General features: G+C 39.2%; 1 protein-coding gene across 1 annotated transcript; it reads left to right on the plus strand.

The window, feature by feature from the left end:
- The first annotated feature begins 845 nt into the window (after positions 1-845).
- LOC119732299 (plexin-B1-like) lies at positions 846-19,833 on the plus strand. The gene is made up of 23 exons (XM_038205759.1): positions 846-1,346; positions 2,103-3,316; positions 3,840-3,960; positions 4,055-4,140; positions 5,041-5,166; positions 5,675-5,790; positions 6,230-6,362; positions 6,901-7,060; positions 7,199-7,298; positions 7,820-7,937; positions 8,415-8,549; positions 9,069-9,158; positions 9,622-9,727; positions 9,988-10,181; positions 10,426-10,574; positions 11,108-11,243; positions 12,437-12,573; positions 12,949-13,119; positions 13,316-13,415; positions 13,632-13,907; positions 14,012-14,188; positions 15,477-15,711; positions 16,552-19,833. Exons 2-23 carry the CDS (start codon positions 2,162-2,164, stop codon positions 16,566-16,568), a joined length of 4,038 nt encoding a protein of 1,345 aa, XP_038061687.1. The 5' UTR covers positions 846-1,346; positions 2,103-2,161; the 3' UTR covers positions 16,569-19,833.
- The last annotated feature ends 216 nt before the right edge of the window (positions 19,834-20,049 follow it).

Consider the following 20,049-nt stretch of genomic DNA (forward strand, 5'->3'; position numbering starts at 1 on the left):
ATACGTGTACATGTAGTACCAATTCATTTAATTGTTATTTGTGAATTCTTTCCTGTTTGGCAATTAAACAACCACCCTGCATATGTTGATTTTTTTCCACTCTTTCATTTCCGTCTCAGTATAAAAGTTCATGTGGGGGTGTGAAGTGTTAGGTCTACGTCAGTCTGGTTTTGAAAAAGAGCTCCGGGTCAAAGGTTTGTACGCTTGATGACACAAGTTCAAAGTACATTGTAGATTGCAGCTCCTATGCGGGAATGCTAGCTTTCTAAATGTGCATACCAATGCCTATTCATACCAAGGGCTGCTTTCACCCTGTTGGATTTGTGCGGATGTGAGTACTCCGTGTGGGTGACAAATATTTCTTCTTGTACTGGCGGGAACCGAGTGCGGTGAGAATACAGGTAAGCATATGGAAGGCATACAATAGCATTATATGGGAGGCGTACGATAGCTTTACAGAGTTGGGTTCAAACATTTCGTGAAGGGGAGTTTGGAAGAGAAAAATACATTTTCCACCAATTTTGTATTGAAATTGAAGTTTATTCAATTGTGTTAAGATTTAAATAATTTAAAATATATTAAAACCAAGCAGAATCTGTGGGTGAAGTGTTATAAAACAAATATTGAATGCTTTATCTCGTGGTGAAGTTCGCCTCGGGAAAATAGAATGTCCATGGATCACCTCGGGAGGCTAGTTTTATTCACTACTCGAAGCAGTCAATATTTGTATACTAGCACTCCCTATCAATAAGCCTTTTCGGAGTTCCAACTGCGCGCATTCGTAACCTGTGACAACGCACATTGTTTGTGTCAACAAAGGCCATTTGAGACAAGTAATGCGCGTTGTCACAGGTTACGATTGCGCAGTTGGAACTCCGAAAAGGCTTATTGCTGCACGCACATTTTAACTGGCGTGCTCTGCATGCAACTTTTGACCGGCGTGGCATGCAGTTGCAACTGGCAGTGTCTAATATCCGAATATTCAAATAGTAAATTATTTGAAAATGGACAGCCCTAAGCCCAGCCAATCTCATCCGGACTCAGAAGTCAGAAGTCTACAACTTGCATATCCCGTAGCGGAGATTGCTGCAGCTTTTTCTAGTATCCAGCAGATGCAGAATGTACCGTTATTTGCCCTTCCATTGGATACAATACATTAGTAAAGCCAGTTACCTGTCGTTGGCACCGCTTAAGATGCAAGGCTTGTACAAGAAATATTTAGCAAGTGCAAACCAGCAGTGCTTTGGGACACCTGTTTCTGTGAACGGAATCTGCAGTCACCAACACTCTTGGATAGAGGGACAGGCTGGATGTTAACTGCTCCTTTAACTGCCTCCATTTGGAATGTGAGATATTTGAGATGCTTGATGGAAGCAAATACTGCACCTTTTCAATTGTTTGTGTCATATGGTGTTTAAACTAATGTGCGCATATTCAAAATGATCCAAACAATAGAAAAGGTCGAGGTTTTTGCAGCCACCAAGCGTCCCAAATGTCTCCCATTGAAGTATGATTTTTGTCATTGAACCTCTTGGTCATTGGTCAAGTTTGCTTGTAAATGCTTTAGTAGCAGTGGCATAAATCTGTGACGGCGAGATGGGGGGGGGGGGGGGTAATGGGGGATGACCAAAATTAAAACAAAAATTGCCTTGCTGTGCAAATCCAAAAAGGGGGAGGGAGCTGGAGACCACATTGCACAAGTGGGTGCTGTTCATGATACAGATGAACATCTTTACTTACGTCAAAGTGCTAACATAAAAATGCCACATTTTAAGCTTTTCTTTTTTTTCTGACATTATTCAGCGCTATTATAAATTTAGGTGGAACTTACTAACCTGCTTACAAGTCGTCTTACGGTGGTTTTGCTTTGACAATTAGCACCAGTGTGTATTACTTTTGAATTTTGGCAAGAATAGAACAAAGTTGAAAGGAAAGGTAAAAGTGCAGTTGTAAGAGATACTACAAGACTTCATGTGTACATGTACCTTAACCAATTAAACAGCGCCACCCTTCAAAAATATATTTTGGCTATTTTTTTAACGAAACCTGTTTGTTCTCATTAATTATGAATTGGTTTATACTGTATTCTTCCGTTACTGCAGAGACTACCGTCTGCCATTGGATTCTGTAATTAAAGTGCCTTTGCCATCTGAGACATTTTATGAGCACTATGGAGTCCTGTAGGAGACACACCACCCTGTTGTGGGCAGTATGTCTGATTTTGAGCATCATCTGCGTTAATGTTCGTATAGGATCAGCAGAGTGGCTTGGCGATCTGTCAGACTATGAGTTAACCAGCTTTGACAATCCGGACATTTTGGGTGAAAATGAAAGACGTGCATCAAAGTTCAACCATTTCACCTTGAGTGATCATGGTGATGTCCATGTTGGAGCTGTCAATTGGTTGTACAGGTTGAATGGTAGTTTGGGAGAGATACAGAATGTTACAACCTGTGATGACAGCAGGCCAGATAGTGTGATGCCCTGCCACCTTACAAACAACTACAACAAGATACTGGTGGTTGACAGTACTAGGCCAAGCAGTTTGATAACCTGTGGTGGTGTGTACGATGGTATTTGTCAGCTACGACAATTAGAGGATATTCATGACGTGGTGATGGAGTCAGTTCCTTACGTTGCGGGATTTGAGGATGCATCTACTGTTAGTGTGATTGCACAAGGAATAGGTGGAAATCAAACGCTTTATGTCGGAGTTACATATACTGGTCAAAATCTTGAAAGCGGAGGAGTCTTTCCGGCAATCACAAGAAGGAGCCTGGAAATGGCTAATTTCTTATCAGCAGTGCAAAATGACAATAGCATTGTTTTCACAGCAGCTGCTGGGATAAACAATCTTCTCATCAAGTATGTCTTAGCATTTGGTTATAAGGGATTCACATACTTTGTCACCTCGCAGAAGGAAGATTTGACGAATTCTGCCCAGTTTGTTTCTAAGATGAGCAGAGTCTGTCAAGGTGGTCCCAACCTAGACGCATACACAGAAATTACCCTACAGTGCAGTGGATCAGATGGCAGTGTGTACAGCTTGGTGCAAGCAGCTCACTTTGGACCAGCAGGACCTGATCTAGCGGCATCATGGGGTCTCACTGCAGACGAGCAGGTGCTGTATGCTGTGTTTGCCAAGAACCAAGGAGCTCCGGGTACCAGTGATGTACCCATCGATCACTCAGCATTGTGTGTGTACAGGATGACGGATATCTGGGCTGCCTTCAGAGAAGCAGTGCGGGGATGTATTCAGAATGGAAATTCCTTCTCTGTTGACTATTTGGAGGGTTCTTTCTGTAGTAGCTTTGGGGTAAGTCAACAGGCTAAACCTATTTCCTTTGTTGGATTCACATTGTAACTTTCCCAAGAGAGAAATGACATTACAACACCTCTCATTGTAACAACTTAGCCAGTATTGCACCCAGCAATTCCCACTCATAGTAAGGTGAATTAGATGATATAGGCCACTATGCCTACATTTCTTGATGCAATCATATCTCTTTGAACCAGCACCAACAGGACTGGAACTACTGACATGGTTCTCCTTGTAGATTGTGTTTGCCCAAAGAGGAAGCTCAAACATAAATGAACATCATTTATGTTTGAGGCAGAAATTAAATACCTTGTCTGGATTCAAAGTGACTCAAGGGAGCACTGTTGCACATCAAATTATTGCAAAAATAATGATAATTTTTTTTCTCAGCCTGTATACCTGTACTGTAAGACCAACATATCCAACCTTGCACATATAAATGGAACTTAAAAATAAAACAGACTAAAATTCCTGCAAACATAACATTTAATAGCAAGTTGTGCTTGTTTACAATCCACAGATTCCCATTTTAGACCGATACTTTTGCATCCCGGTAACGAATGATCAAAATCAGCTGCAACTATTCCAGTATGCCAAGGGCATCGATCCAGTGCCATCTACAGCTGTGCTGGAATTACCAGGTAAACTTTGATTCAATTATTTGTTTTCACCATTCTTACAGTTGGTCATCAATTGATGAAATATATGTAAAAAAAAAGTTTTAATATTCTCCAGGTACTCTGATGTCGTCCATCATCACCAGCATTGAAGTCAACCACACCGTGGCTTTCATTGGGACATCAAGTGGAGATCTACTGAAGGTAAAATATTTTTAAAATGGTGGCTTGTGGTACACATGATAAATATGAGACTTTCTTAAAGTTTTGGGATAAATATGGGGGATGTTCAGATGTTCTTATATAAATGAAGTCCCTGTATGTGCCAAAGGTAAAAATATTAGGGACTAGGAGGCACTCAGAGCGCGTAAACCTCCACTAAGGCTAAACAATTCCCCGCCATATTGTCAGCACACCCAAAAGAAATACTGGCATATCCAGTGGACTGCCATATATTATTGCACATTTAAAATGTTAACAGGGTTGCTCATATGATAATACTTCTATTTCAATATTAAAAAGTAGAAACTAGCAGATTTTTGCATCTAGCAACATTGTGCTATTTTCATACGGTCACCCTGGTTGACTGTGAGTTTTTACATTAAAAGGGTCGTAAAACAGAGGCTCCAAATTCGCACATAAAAATGGTAAAGAATCCTTAAAAAAAAGCCCCATATCGGGATCACTTCCAAAATCTAATTTCGATTTGTATTTGTACCAAGGACCACCTCCCATAAATTTTTCATGAAAATCCGTCCATACCTTTTTGAGTTGTCTTGTTCACAGGCAAACCAATCACCCAACCAACCAACGTGGATGAAAACATAACCTCCTTGGCGAAAGTAATTGAACAAGTGCATGTATGACAAATCTTTGAAGAAAAACCAAAACTACCAAAAACACAATTAATTTTGAGTGTGGAATGTTTGTTAATATCAAGCCAACTCATCAATTCAAGCAGATACTACACTGTGTACTTTTAGGCGGAATATCAGCTGTCTGTACACAAAGAGTGTTTAGGAAAACCCTTTTTGTTTCAAGTTGGTTGATGGTTATTCATCCTGTGAGTAAATGTCGTGAATATTTCTTGTGTGCATGTTTTAGGTTTACATGGAAAGTAATATTGCAGCCAGATTGAGTGAGAGAGTTTCTTTAGACACCAGTCCAGTACTGACAGACATCAAGATCAATGAGACAAGTGGAGTGATTTATGTGCTCACTGAACAAAAGGTATCTTTATATGCTCAAAAAATTGATATATATTTTCCAAATGTCTGGGGGAAAGGAAACAACATGATCCCTCTTCCTTTGATTTAACGCTTAGCTCAAACTGACAAAGGGCGAATTTGAAATTTATTCAGAAATCCAATAAACAGTTGTTCTCAGCTTACCAAATGATAGCCAATTTTTTTTTTCTAATTCTGTGACTGTGAATGAAGATAAAAATAATGCTTGTTTGTAAAGACCAAAATTTGATCCTGTGGTCATGTGATACTGACTTTTAGCAACCTGTTCTATTCTTTAGTACATGGATTTCTCTGAAAAATTTAGTGGTGTAAAAAAAGTGTTGACATAAGTGTTTAATGTTGGCAAAATGATGTGAGAGAGATGCTTGGTTGTCTGTTTTGCCTGTTGATTGCCTCTCGGCATGTCATCACGGGCGGCAGTTGGGGTCAACAGTCGTAAGTCTTTAAGCAAAGACGTCTCAGATTTCAGGGTGCGATTATTCCTTGCACAGTTGGTCAAGATGCAACCTGAGAATTGTGATCGGTACACAACCTGCGAGGCGTGTATTGGGACTAATGCAGGGAATGATGGAGACCCATACTGTGGATGGTGCACTCTGGAAAGAAGGTTAGTCACAGGCGATGTTTCTCTATACAGCTATGTATGCGTATGTCGTCTCATTACAGGGTGTGTCAAAAAAAAACCAGATGTAAAATATAAATTATAAAAAAATGTAATGCATATTTTCAAATAAGTTTAGATCATGTGAAACACACATACTGAAATGCGTATCTTTGTGGAGTCATTTCTTTGCTCTCGTGTACTAAAATTTTGAGTTTGAAAATCTAGTTTTAAAAGGCTCCTATTTTAACCAGAATTATTTCCTGGGCTGCACTGAAATTCGGAATTAACATCGCTTGGGGATAATCTTTAAAAGCTTTTTTTCCGGAAGTTACAATTTTTACATTTTTCTTAGATCAACAGTACACTGTTGATGTACTGGAAATATTTGAAATTCTGAAATAATATAGTAACACCTTATTTGTTTTGATCCCATTCCATCAAGGTGCACCCGATACCATGACTGTCCACTGCAGGATGTGTCGACTCGTTGGTTGGCCTACAACGATTCACAGTGCATTGAAATCAGTCAAGTCCTTCCCCATAACAGCCTGCCAATCACGCTGACTGATCAGCAGGTACAGTCACCGAATGTATTGAGGAATTTTCCTGTTCTAATTTCCCCAACTTAAGTTGAACACTTACAGGAAGAAAAATGTGTATATGGTATCAGGGCTATATTTTTTTCCCCGCTGAAGTGGAATCCTACTCGGAAAAAAATATTCTCTGAAAGCAAAACACAGACCACTTGAAGTGATTCTAAACCAGTAGCAAGATCCAGCAAGGGCCATTAGTCGACTAGTTGTCGGTTTGTGACGTAACTTATGTCTGCAAATAACATGCAGTGTTCAGGCGTCTCTAGTTGAACTGTTATCATAAAACTTCTGGTACTGGCTCCCTGCTGTGCATTGTGATGCTTGCAGCTGTTGTAACCAGTGATGCTGCCAAGCTCATTTGGTTGCAAACTGTCGACTAGATTAGTCCAGATATGCATCGTTGACAACCAGCATTGGATCAGATTCAGATGAACTGAGGTCATAGCTACAGATCACATTCAAACCTGCTCCAAAATTCCTGTTTCTGGCTCTGTTGTATTTCTTCGCTCTGTACACATAGATAATGTTGACAGTGCAGCAGTTACCAGATCTGCTTGATGGCGAGCATTATGTGTGTAGGTTTGGTGATCAGTTCAGCAGCCAAGCAACCAACTACAATGGAGATAGCTTCGATTGCAGGACACCACCAGCAAACAACATACCTGCAATACCAAGTGGAGGTAAGTAATAAACACAAGACATTTAATGTCGCACTGTGCAGCTTTAAACTGCCAGTGTTGCCTTCACAATACACGCCTTCATAATTTACTCATCACTACACCATGTATTGGATTTTATTTGCTTTCTTGGTCATTCAGAAGACCATGTGACAGTTACACTGAGCGTCATGTCTTCAGAGACAAGTGTGGACTTTGTCCATATCGACTTCGGCTTCTACGAGTGTGACACCCACAAAAGGTAAGTCTTTATGTTGTACATATTGGTCATTCTTCAGTAAGTGTCTACATTCATGTCCCGCCACTTAAAGGCACTATAAGTCGAACAATTTTAGGATGAAAATTTGATTATTATAAGCGGTAAACATTTACTTTAACATGATTCTGATGATATGCAGTGTTATAAACTCTTTAAAATAAAGGACAAGATGCTCAATCTTTACAATACCCCCCTCAAAAACCACTCAACACGCATGTCCTACGGTATTCTTTAAAATGTCCCTATGTACAATAATTTAAGTAAACAACTGAAAAGGTTGATTAAACTACGAAAAGTCAAGTAATATTAGTCTCCTTCAAATGTGAAATTAAAAGTTGCATCAATTAATTGCATGAAGTATGAGCTATTAATGATGAAAAACCAAAACGACCGTGTGCCTGCATTTTTGGTTATCTCCGTCACAATATTTTGGAGCACCATATCTGGTAGAACAAAGACGTAAACAATACTTTCATTTGTCATTTTTGGGGTTTCTTTTTCAGCTGTGTGACCTGTGTTGGTAGTCGCTGGGCCTGTAATTGGTGTTTGTTTGAAAACACATGTACACATGACAACTCCACGTGCTCCAATCCGAATGAAATCATCATGACGGGACAATATGTAAGTCCAGGTTATGGTAAAATTGTTTAAGCTATTTGATATCATCAATAAGTATTGGTAATATAATTTCATTTTGTGGGAATGCAACCAAGGATTCCTAAAACGCTCTCAATGCAGTAAGTCTGAAGCCACTACACAAGATGCAGTCATCATGGTGTACATTTGTCTATTTTCTTCCGTTTTCTCACATAGGCTATTCTTAGCATGTTCAAATGTAGTTTAAAGACAAGCTTTACCTACAATAAACAAGCATAATGATGAAGTCTTCCGATAATATTCTCCAAAAGTTGGTTCTGTCCGATTTGATCAAATATCTGTATCGATCATAGAGGTACGTATGTTGAGTGTTAGGAAAATACAAGGTTCATATTGAAAAGGTAAACATTAAAAAGTCGTTCCTGGACCATCGTAATTTCAGTGTAAGGTTCTAAAAGCCACCACCTTTCCAAGACATATATTTTCTTTTGATTTCGCCAGAGTCGAGGAACTGCAATGCAAGGACCAAACTCATGCCAGCCTCAGCTCCAACCCCAACGTGGTGAAGTGCTGGTCCCTAGTGACATCAATAGGCAGATTGTTGTGGCTGTTGACAACCCTCCAGATACAGCAGAGGTAAGTGCAACTCGGTCAAAAAAGGAAAAATTCTGTAAAAATAAAGCAAATGATTACCAAGACACGTGGTACATATTTGTTGCTAAAGCTGTAAGGTTATGAAGAAAGTTGTGCCTACTACATAGCGAAAACGATTTGCTTACTTTTAGCTTAATAAGCACGTGGACATTTATGTAATGGTGGACATTTCTATCATGGTATCACGGTTTTAAGCAAATTATGCTTCTTCTAAAAAAAACCATACTTTTTGCTTTACATACTGCTTACAGACGTGAAATGAAAAAAACTGCATAAACTGAAAATCAAGTGCATGGAAGCGCAATACAAACCCTAACAATTGGCAACATGCTTGCTGGTTCGTCCACGCGGAGCTACTCAGCCTTGGAATTGAGTTCTTGATGAAGACACCAGGGAGTTATTCCTACAATGTTGTGCATTACTTAAGATAGAGAAATGGATTTTCAGCCTTGAAATCAAGCTCGTGAAGGAATCATAATGTTGTATTTTGTTTTCTTGCAGAGCTTTCAGTGCAGTCTTGATGTAGAGGGATCTACCCAGAGTGTAGCTGCAACTCGTGTTCATTCAAGTTTGATCTGTGGCATGAAAGCTGTGAGGACGTTTTGCTCTCTCTCATTTTTCTTGAGCACAGTGTTGTAGCCAAGTTGTAGTCCATTTCCCGATCAGTTACATGAAAACGAAAGGTTTTATGAGGTCTGCACCTCATAAAACTGACCGGATTAAATGGATCAACTACAGATTTGACTTGTGCTCTGGTTCAAACTAGTCAAACTTGATCCTGAATCTTATCAGACCCTTTTCAGTTAAAAACAAGAGGGCTTGATGTTTGAATACTATTATTGTCTTTCTGAAAGAAACATTTAGGTAGGAGACACGCAAACATGATTTGTATTTGTGCTCTGGCTCACTGAGTCAAACTTGATTTTTTTTTATATATAAGATCTTTACGGTCCTAAAAATTTTGTCTTGGGAGTTAGTACTCTAACGAATGTCATATATACATGTGCCATATTGCTGAAATTCTTTATATTTTTCCCGTTGTTTACTACTGCAGTACACTTTCACAGCCGCTGAGCAAGAATTGAATGCATCTCTGACACTACAGTGGACAGACAGCAATAACGTCATGCACACCGTGGATGATAGATATAATTTCACAGGTCAGAGTTCAGAGGGTCAACATGTGACCTATCACTGATCTTGATTTATAAATGATCCATGGTACATTACTGAACCCCAATCTCATTTGTTTGAACTGATAACCCATCCGAAATACATGAACAGTCTGATCGAAGCCTAGATCGGTAAGGAAACACATGGGCCTAACGTACATAGTTTACAATTCTCGATTTTGAGATTGAATTGTTGTTTGAGAACCGCAGTGGGTTTTATCTCCGGACCTTTGTTGTTGTGTTTCTAGTGACGCTGTACAAGTGTGAGGTCTTGCGTCCTGACTGTAGCCGTTGCATTTCTAACGAAACTACCCGTGCTGAGCTGGGATGCATGTGGTGTGGGGATACCTGTGGGGTGATAGACAGCACTGTGTGCATGACAGCTGATGAGAAGGTCACTCGGAATAATACCATCAACTGCCCTGATCCTTTACTGAAACAGGTACGTCTGTGGACCAGTGGAAATCAATATGCAGTTGACATTGCCTGGTGGGAAATATGAGCACAGGTAATTAATAGAGTTTTAACTCCTGAATTCTCAGAAATCTTTTGGACTGGGTGCAGTCATTATGATCTTACTGGTAAATGCAATGAAATTTCGGCCATGAGTTCTAAATGCATAGCATGAAAAGAGATCATGAGAATAAGCAAATGATTTTTGTTTTCTTTCGTGTCAATTTCTGTAGGTGTATCCGCTATTTGGACCCACCGAAGGGAACACTCTACTGACTGTGTCTGGGACTGACATAGGACTGCGATACAGTGACATCCTAGAAGTGAAAGTCGGGGGTCAAGATTGTGCTTTGGATGATTACCAGTACAGAACTGGGAGCAGGTAATTAGTTTCTTGAAGAAATTATCAGCAGCAGTTGATAGAAGCTTAGGGAATCAAAAAGATAGAAGCAAAAGTACCTGGTGTTGCTAGAGTTAGCGTTGTTTAAGACGAACCTAATGTGGGACCTTAAAAAGAGGATATTTCCTTTGCAAGGTTTCAAAATTATAGCGTGACACCAAATTAATTTAAGATAATTTTTACCAACCAAACCTTAACTTGAAGTAAAATCAAGGAATCGTTTGATAATTTGACCCGCAGATGAATGGAAACTTGTCCATATTTAATGATTTGAAATCAAAGCTGTTTAACGTAGTAAACTATGGTAGGCTTCAAAACTTCGTATGGTATATTGATACTGCTGGCATCAAAGTTGCCAGCAATCTCCCATCAGCTGTGCAGGAAAGCTTGCCAATGTTCCAAATGTTTGCTGGAATGGAATGCACCAAATATCAGGTATATAAGGCTTCCCCTAGTTTCTAGTTCATTTCCACATCCATCACACTCATAGTTTATTCCTTGAATATTTAATGCAGTGTCAGCTGTCGTACGCTAGGAGAGACTGCAACACGCAGGCGACGCGATGTGACACCACCATCCCTGCAAATGACAGTTACTGGAAGAGATGGATCAATGCAGGCTAGCCAGGGAAACGTGACCTTTGAATACAAGGTAAAATAATATGACTCGACTTCTTCTTCACAGTTGCCAGATTTTGCCTCACAAAGTCATATCTTTTACCAGTCTGAGACAAATAAGGACTTGAAATAATAAGCATATTTGGGCTCATACATGTTCAAAGATTTTGCCTTCCACAGTTTGATTAAAAAAAGCAAGGCGGTCTGATTTTAAAATTTCACGGGCCTTAACCCTGCGCAGCGTTTACAAAAAAACTTTGCAACAACTCGTCAACTGCTGCCCTTTGGGCAGCAGGTACTTTCCCGCACTACGCATGATCCTATTCATAGCAATACAACAAAAAGCCACGTGCCAGACAGCCTCCAGACAGTTGCCAGACAGTGCGCTGGAAAGATAATTGACTGGCGGCTGTGGTATGCAGTTATGAAGGGAGATGACTGTGTCAAGTTACAGGTCTTTGTTGCTGTTTCAATTAGACTTGGCAGGAGGTCTGGTCAAAAGTTTGCTGAGACGGCCTGGGTGTAGCCCGGCTGCAAAGTTCATTGAATGAGCTGATTTGGTAAGGGTTGAATGAGGATTAGATAGGAGGTGAACATTATTGGCCCTATTTCTTTATTTTTATTCCAAAAAGTCGGTTACCTGGTTCCCAAAGGGCAGCAGGTCACTCTGCGCAGGGTTAAAATAAATGCTGGATGGGTCCCAGTGTTTCAATATCATCACCCCACCAAAGAAGAAGTTTCTTTCCATGCGTATAAGCCTGCCTTACTCTATCCGTCACAGTTGGTGGGAAGGACTGGGGGACATGACGGTAAATAGTTCCGAGGGTTCTTACATCTGATGAGTCCTTCAAGGACATGGGGAGTCTATTGTCTTGGGGAGTCAGGTTGGCGTAGCAGTACTTTACACGCTTTCCACCGCTGTGATCATGGTTCGAATCCTGCCCGGGCCAATTTTTTGTTTGGGTTTTCAGTCCCTACCTGATTCCGTTGGTTTTCCTCAGAATATTCCTCTGGGCTTTTCCTCCCACTTCTAATACTGTAGTTTCTTCTCATTGTCTTCTCTCTTCAGGTTTCTTCAGGCTTTTGAGCTACTGTGCTTAGGGCACTTTTGAGGAATCCTTAGTTTCATTACCAGAAATAAATAAAAAAGAATATCTGTTTTCCTGTGTGGTAGACTTGACATTTGAGGCCTTATACACCATTTTTTGACAATTTGTTGACTCCCAGAATCCAATGCTCGATGACATCAATCCCAAGATGGGTCCACAATCTGGTGGCACTAGGCTGACAATCTCCGGCCAATCTCTGGATGCTTGGAGGAACATTGAAGTGTTTATAGATGATATACCATGTGTTGTTGACAGGCGAGTAAAACTCATACTTTAGCCGTATCTGTGATTTTTCTCATTTTTCCTTGACCAACTTGCACAAGTAAGTGAACATTTTCAAAGGAATCTGACGGCTAAAATAATGGTGGGGCTTAGACAAATTTTCAGATAAGATCTTTAGCTTAAGAAGGGACTAATTCGGGAGCTCTATTTCCAATTTTTGACTGACGAGTGTTGTTGTTTTACTTGAACAAGATCCCAACTTTCGTCTTTCCAAAGACATACCGTCTTTGGCCTTCATTATGTCTTGATTCCAACACTTAAGCATACGGCTCTTTTGACATTTGGTTTTCTTTGCACGGAGAGTTTTAAAAGATTTAAACATTACATTTTCCCCACTGCTTGATACAGAGCGAGAGTCACTGATGACAGTATAACCTGTATCACATCCCGTACTGACAGTCTCGGTTCTTGGATAGTGAATGTCTCATTTGATGGAGTAGAAAGATTCTCAATGGCCAACTATACATACACCGTGGATCCAGATGTGGAGGAAATCAATCCCTCTACCAGTGTCTTAGCGTAGGTTTCAGTTTATTTTCCATTTTCACCTCAAAGCAAAACAAAAAAGAGAAGAATTAATTAAATTTGCCATATGTTTGTGCTTGTGCTTGTGCTTTGTTTATTGTATTTATTCTTAAGGAAGTGAAAGATTTCCAGTCTGATTTATAATTATTCAGTCATTAATATTTCTTATATCTGGAATGAATCGAATCAGTGGTGGTCGAGAGCTGACAGTCAACGGATCTGGTTTCTCAATCATTCAACAACCGCAGATAGTCATCATCTACGGGGATAATGAACAAGAGTTTGTCGGGGTAAGCAACTGGTGTATAAAAAATACAAACCCAAATGTGAAGTTTGCTTGATGGAAAATTACAACTGAAAATGTACTGATTGTGAAGTTTGCAGTGTTTAGATGTGTCAATTTATTTTGTGTAGAATTACATTTCCCGAGTACTATTTCTGACACTGACAGAAAAGTGTATCACAGCGAGATTAATTTTATAAAACAAATGTGTACTTGATTTCAGAACTGTAGCGTGACAAGTGATGACAAAATGATCTGCACTTCACCAGAAATCAATATTCCAAATCTGGTCCTGGATGCGGACACCAGCGTGAACGTAACCACTGGGTTTATCATGGATGCCGTGGAAGCCCTCCGAACCTGGTGCTCTGTCGACCAAAATGATGGCTGTACACCTCTGGAGTACTTCCAGAATCCTGAATACTACCCCTTCAATGATCCTGCGTATGGAAATGTGGATGGCATTGAGCAGCAAGCAGGGCCTGATCTGACTATTAAGGTCAGTTGCATTTTGTGAAAGTGTGCTTCTAACCTCATATGCATGCTGCTGGAGATTTTGCAGATCAATATGAATCAATTAATATTGTATAAATTTCCACTCAGGGAGTGAGACTGAATCTAGCGATAACAAATGAAGAGGTAACGGTCCACATTGGGAAGTCCCTGTGTACCGCTGTGACTGTGGGTGCGGGTGCTCTGTCATGCAGATTACCTGAAGAGGGACCAGCTGCTGGCGATTACCTTGGCATGAATACAACGAAGGGTCTACCTGTTGTTTGGGTAATGTTTAATTGTTTGCCGTGACACAACATGTGAAGGATTGCTGTTGTTTGCTTAAAGCATTTTTGTAATCTAGTCCATCTCAAGTCCAATCATCCAGCCAAAAGTCGTCAAAAACCATTTGAATTAACAGTTTGCACTGTGGCTTCACCAGCATAAGGGCACAGAAAGCCAGCTGTTCTTTATATATGACTTGACTTCAAAACCTTAACTGACTGAATTCAAATCTCCCGCACTCTGCAGGGGAGTTGTGTGAATGGAATGTGAGGTCATAGGTCAACTGCCAAATATCCAAAGAACTAACCAAAACGTGGTGTACATTTGGTGCCATGCTTGACTACCGACTTTATCTGGTGCATACTTTGGTGCAGTGTCCAAAGAACTAACCAAACGTGGTGTACATGTGGTACCATGCTTGACAACCAACTTTATCTGGTGCATGTTTGGTGCAGTGTTCAAAGAACTAACAAAATGTGGTTTATATTTGGTGCCTTGCTTTGAGAACCAACTAAATGTGGTGTACTTTTGGTGTATGTACATTATGGCTAAGATTTTGGGGTGTATGTTTGGTGTAGCCACATCATTTGCGTAAAGCTGGTGCACAATTGGTGGACACCACATGTGCACCAAAACTACACCAAATAAAGAGGTGCACACCACAATTGGTCGAGGGCTCACAAACTGGTTTGTACACAAACATGAGGACAGTAACATACACTCATCATGTAACTCATTTAACAATACTATAATATAATTACGTAACTTATTTAAGAAGACTATGCCGTCCACTGCTCTTCAGTTATCTGGAGCGCTAGCGCCTCGACCCCATGCATGGTCTGGAGCATCGAACTCGTAAAGTAGCCTGTTAGTAATTCTGCAGGTTGCTGGTTCGAGTCCAGCCTGGGGTTGAGGTGTGTGTGTCCTTGGGCAAGGCACTTTGTCAGTCATTGCTTCTGCCCGCCCAGGGGTAAATTGGATACCTGTGAGAGTAGAGGTAGTTAATGTGATTGATAGTAGCTGCTTTGCGTCGAAAAGGCAGCAGCATCTCATGGTCAGTTGTGGTCAATGGCGCTGACATGGGGGTCCTTTACACCCCATTCCCCTTCCACTCTTCCACATGAGGCATAGAAAGGGATGGGCAATCAAGGGCCATTTCCATGAATTTTATGCCATAATCAGGCAATGATGATCAGGCAATTGGGATAACTAAGCCTTATTCTTACTATTGTGGTTTTTTAACATCACTGTCCGATCTCTTCCTTTATTTTTGTCTGTAAATTTCAACCAGGTGATTCATGGAAACACACTATCCTTCAACATTGGTTACTTCCAGTACGCCTACAACGGCGAACCTTCTCTACTTATACCACTTGTATGCTCAGTCAGTGCTTGTGTGCTGTTGTTGGTCGTGTTGCTAGCTGCGGTCCTGTACAAGAAGCACAAGCGATCACAGAAAGTGGCAGACTTGCCAATAGAAGAAAGCGGCAACCAGCAGAAACAAGTAGCTGATGATATGAAAACAGGTATTTTGATATTCAAGAAAGAATGCGATTTTGTTGTAAATGTGGCTGGGATTTTTGTTTTAGTCTTTTGGGAGGATATTGCAAAATGTATTCATTATTGCCACTTGTCTGAATTCCGTCATTGAGGTGAAGTAATTTTAAATATGCCGTGACAGAAAAAAAAATGTATGTGAGTTTGTTTCTGCATTCAATAGGGGACGTTGAACAATAGATGACAATATGGTTCCCAATTCCGAAAAGGTTCCCAATTTAAAATCGTGTACAAAACATATGGGAAGTCTTCCTAAAAAGTACAAACAAAAGAGGGAAAATAGGGGGTCCCCGATTGCAGGCAAATACAGACATCTATGTGCGTGTGTTATATAAGATAATTTTACCCCCCCCTCCAAAAAAATGACCTTTAAATTAAGTGAAATTTTTATAATCACACAAAATTGAAATTTTCGACAAGGTGTACAAACAAATTTATTTGAAATTTAGCCGGTCGAAACTTGCGAACCTTCAGAATTTTTCCAAATTATTAACAAGATATATCTTGTTGAAGCTTAACTGTTCATTTACTATTTAAACAATATACCGCTTTAGCGAAACTTTTCATACACTATTTAGACATAAAGCCAAATGGTGAGTTTATTGTCCATGTATTTGACTTTTAGAAATCGAGCGTGTCTTTATTCTCAGAGGCAAATGTTTTAATTAATCGCATTATTAAAGGCTCTGTGTGGCCTATTTATGAAAGTCAAGCCAGAAAACTTGCATTGTGCTGATGGCAGAAATGAATATTGTTGGAATTGGTAAATTTGACTTATGGTTTTTTTTATATGCATTCTTTGTTCACAGATAGTGGAAGCCTGTAAAAATGACGAGGCTTGTCACGATGAGCATCTTCCCTACAAGCTGGTTGAGGTGGAGACTATCCTTGACAATCAAGACTGCGACGCAGAGGAAGTTGGTAAAATGACTCACAAAGCCTAACCATGGCGATTGATACATGATTTTGGAGACAACAGTATAAAGACCTGAAAGAAGGAGTTTTTATTACACATCATATTTACCCAGAATTTAGACCTGAAATGTGTTATTTTCTATTAACGAGTATACTTACCCAGAATGTTTTTTAATGTAAGATTAACATATTTTTGATCTGCTCTTTGAATTGTAATGTTGATGACCAAACACAAAAAGGTTCATTGTTGCTTTTTGGCAGAGAATTTTTTATTTTTTATTGCCATGTTAGTTATGCAGACAATAGAAGATTCATGTCTATATATTGCATTAGTATTCGGATATATGCATCAGTATTCAGATATTTACTTTACACAGGAACATTATCGAGCCTAATTTGAGAACTTACATGCCAAGTTATTCAAAAGCCTTAAATTGATGATATCTAAGGCAACAAACATTGACAATATATGAATACATTTTCATAGGTTTTCTCCTTATCATTTAACTAGCAATTAATTATGCGTGCTTGTCTTGCTGTTTGAAATATATATATTTGCAAACTATTATATGGTATAAATAATATTGTGAAAGACACATGCCATTCAATTTATGTCCTGGTCCTTTATACTTAAAACAAACCATCTCTGATAAAACTGAAATTTAAATGTTAAATTTATGTCGTTATTAACTAGAATGAACTCCCCTTATTTTACTGCCAGCTTATTGTTATGGTGAAGTACAATCCACATTTCGAAATGTATAGTATATTTCACCTTCCAAAAAAATGTTTAAAACAAGAGTCTATGTGGGGGGTCTCATACTATTATAATTTGATGAGATAACTTTTGACACTTTTTACAAACATCTTAGAGAACATGTATGTGAAATGGTTATAGAATGCAACGTATCGTGTGGTGATAAGACGTCATTCAAATAAGTAATTTACATATTCATTTATTTAAATAAATTAATTATATTTAGCATATTTAATGAAATGTATATTTTTGCATTGGAAAAATGAGGTCTTTTTACTAAAATATTATTCAATTCCTTGTATAAATACATCTGCTCTATTTTTATAATACACAGAATATTTGTATTTTTAGAACCTGCATGGATACTTCAAATTTATGATGACTTAATGGTGACTTCATCCAAAGGCAGTTTATTTGGAATTTGTATGTAAATGGCAAAAAGATAATGGTTGAAATTACAATCAATGTCGCTGCTTTACTATTGATGAAGATAATTGAAAACCTTGTTTTTTTTTCATGTTTATGAAGTGCCACTTTGTAGCATAATGATGACCTGTGATCATGATGACTCCCTGAACAAGATGAATTGATATTTTCATTCAGATACAATTTGTCCAGTCAAATTGATGAACATTTTTTTTCATTTGCGCCAAAAGTCCCCTGTTCTTGCACCGGCCCATTATTCAGATACGCATGAGCCATACTTAATTGCGGCGAGGTTCCAACGTTCATACCGAAAAGTACAATCTTGTATATTGTGTAAGACAATTCACGCTGAAAATTAAATTTGAAGAATGACCAGAAGTGATTTATGTAACAAACACATCCTGACTATGACTCGGCATTGGGCGCCTGTGCCAGACCAGGATAGGCTGAGAGTAATGTTTGAAACAAATGTGGGCCAAACTTTATTCGGTATCGATACCATATTAATGTTTGAAGCCCTTTGGGATCGATTTTCACTGCACTAGTACTTTTGACCAATCAGCACCAACGTGTCTTGTAGTTTACGTCACCAAAATGTCGTGCGTGTACAGTTTATTTCAACCTCGTTCCCAGTAGCAGGAAAGCAGTCAGTGGTTCGCTCGTCCTCATCGCACTAACCAAGGGCGCTAGGATCTCCCCTTTTTGACCACTCATCAGAAAGATTAATTGACTGGAATCAGTGACCAGAGGTCAACACTTCCGCGTGCACACGATGTCTAAATTATCCCTGTATTAAGCATGGCGGTAACACTGCTTGTGAAGTACTAGCCTATCCACAATGCTTGCGAAGTCATCATTTCCTTCCCACAAGTGTCAATGAGCAGTGGATAGAACCAAAGATAGTATAATTATGTAGGAGAAGATCAGATAGTCCGCTGAAAAAAAGGTGTAACAGGAAGTAGCTGCTCATAGGGAAGGGCGCCCCTAGCGTTGTAGGTAGAAAACATATTTGCATCATGCACGCATTCTCTACATAGTACAATTATTTGAAATGATTCAATTGACATCAGATTAACAGTAGCTGACGAGGAATATTGATTCGTGTGTGACTCTATTTTATCACACCCTATAAAAAAAACTGAACTAAATTATCCTGCTTCTTCTATGTATCTTTTTACTATGAGGAATCTGTATGCATTCTGATTTTATCTTACACTTACTGCCTTAAAATTCATTCGATTCAGTTTATTCCGGTGCGTTAATTTTTGGTATTTTTTTTACATTTTTATATATTACGTGTTATGTAAAATATTTCGTTAGACATATCGAAGTTCATAATGCCATTACATCGCGTAAAGTTCGTCCATGTTACAGACCTACGTAGTTAGGGCCTACAATCCAAAACCTACACAGAATAATCAATAATGTGCACAGAATAATTAATAAGCCGTTTTAAAATGTATAAATGTACACGGTGAACTTATATATGATTTGGTTGTAAGTTGGTTTGTTTGTTTGTCGTTGGTCGGTTGGTCGGTTGGTTGACTTGTTGGTTGGCCAACTGGCTGGCTAAATGGATGATTCGAGGGTTGGTCGGTTGAATGGTTGAGGAACGATGAGGTAATATTACAGATTACTCAGAAGTATATTCACGTGCTTTCATATATTTTGGATTTTTGGGTATTATGTGTTATTAGATAATATTTCATTAGGATTGTCGAAGTTGATAATGCCAATACCGTCGCGTGAAGTTCGTTCATGTTACGGGCCTATTTAGTGACATTCCATGCGCTCAAACGTTAACGTGTTACATGCAATTGTTATCATAAAGGAAATGAACAAAAGACCTGACAAAATCTTGTAACACTCTGGTATTTCTCTTTGTGATCTGCTGATTCGTTTTTGCAATAAACCTCTGCTTAACATTGCTTGAACTTTGCTCTGTGGCTTTCTTTACTCGAATCACAATACATGTACGTGTAGTACCAATTCATTTCATTGTTATTTGTGAATTCTTTCCTGTTCACCTCAGTGTGTGGGGTCATGAAGGGTGTAAAGTGTAAGGTCTACGTTAGTCTGGTTTTGGAAAAGAGCTCCGGGTCATAGGTTTGTAAGCTTCATGACGCAAATTCAAAATAGCTTCTAGCTCCCGTGGCGTGAGGGAACAATAGCTTTCTAAATTTGCATACCAATTAATGCTTATCAAGGG

This window comes from Patiria miniata, unplaced genomic scaffold, assembly GCF_015706575.1.
Source record: "Patiria miniata isolate m_02_andy unplaced genomic scaffold, ASM1570657v1 HiC_scaffold_24, whole genome shotgun sequence".
NCBI classification, from domain to species: Eukaryota; Metazoa; Echinodermata; class Asteroidea; order Valvatida; family Asterinidae; genus Patiria; species Patiria miniata.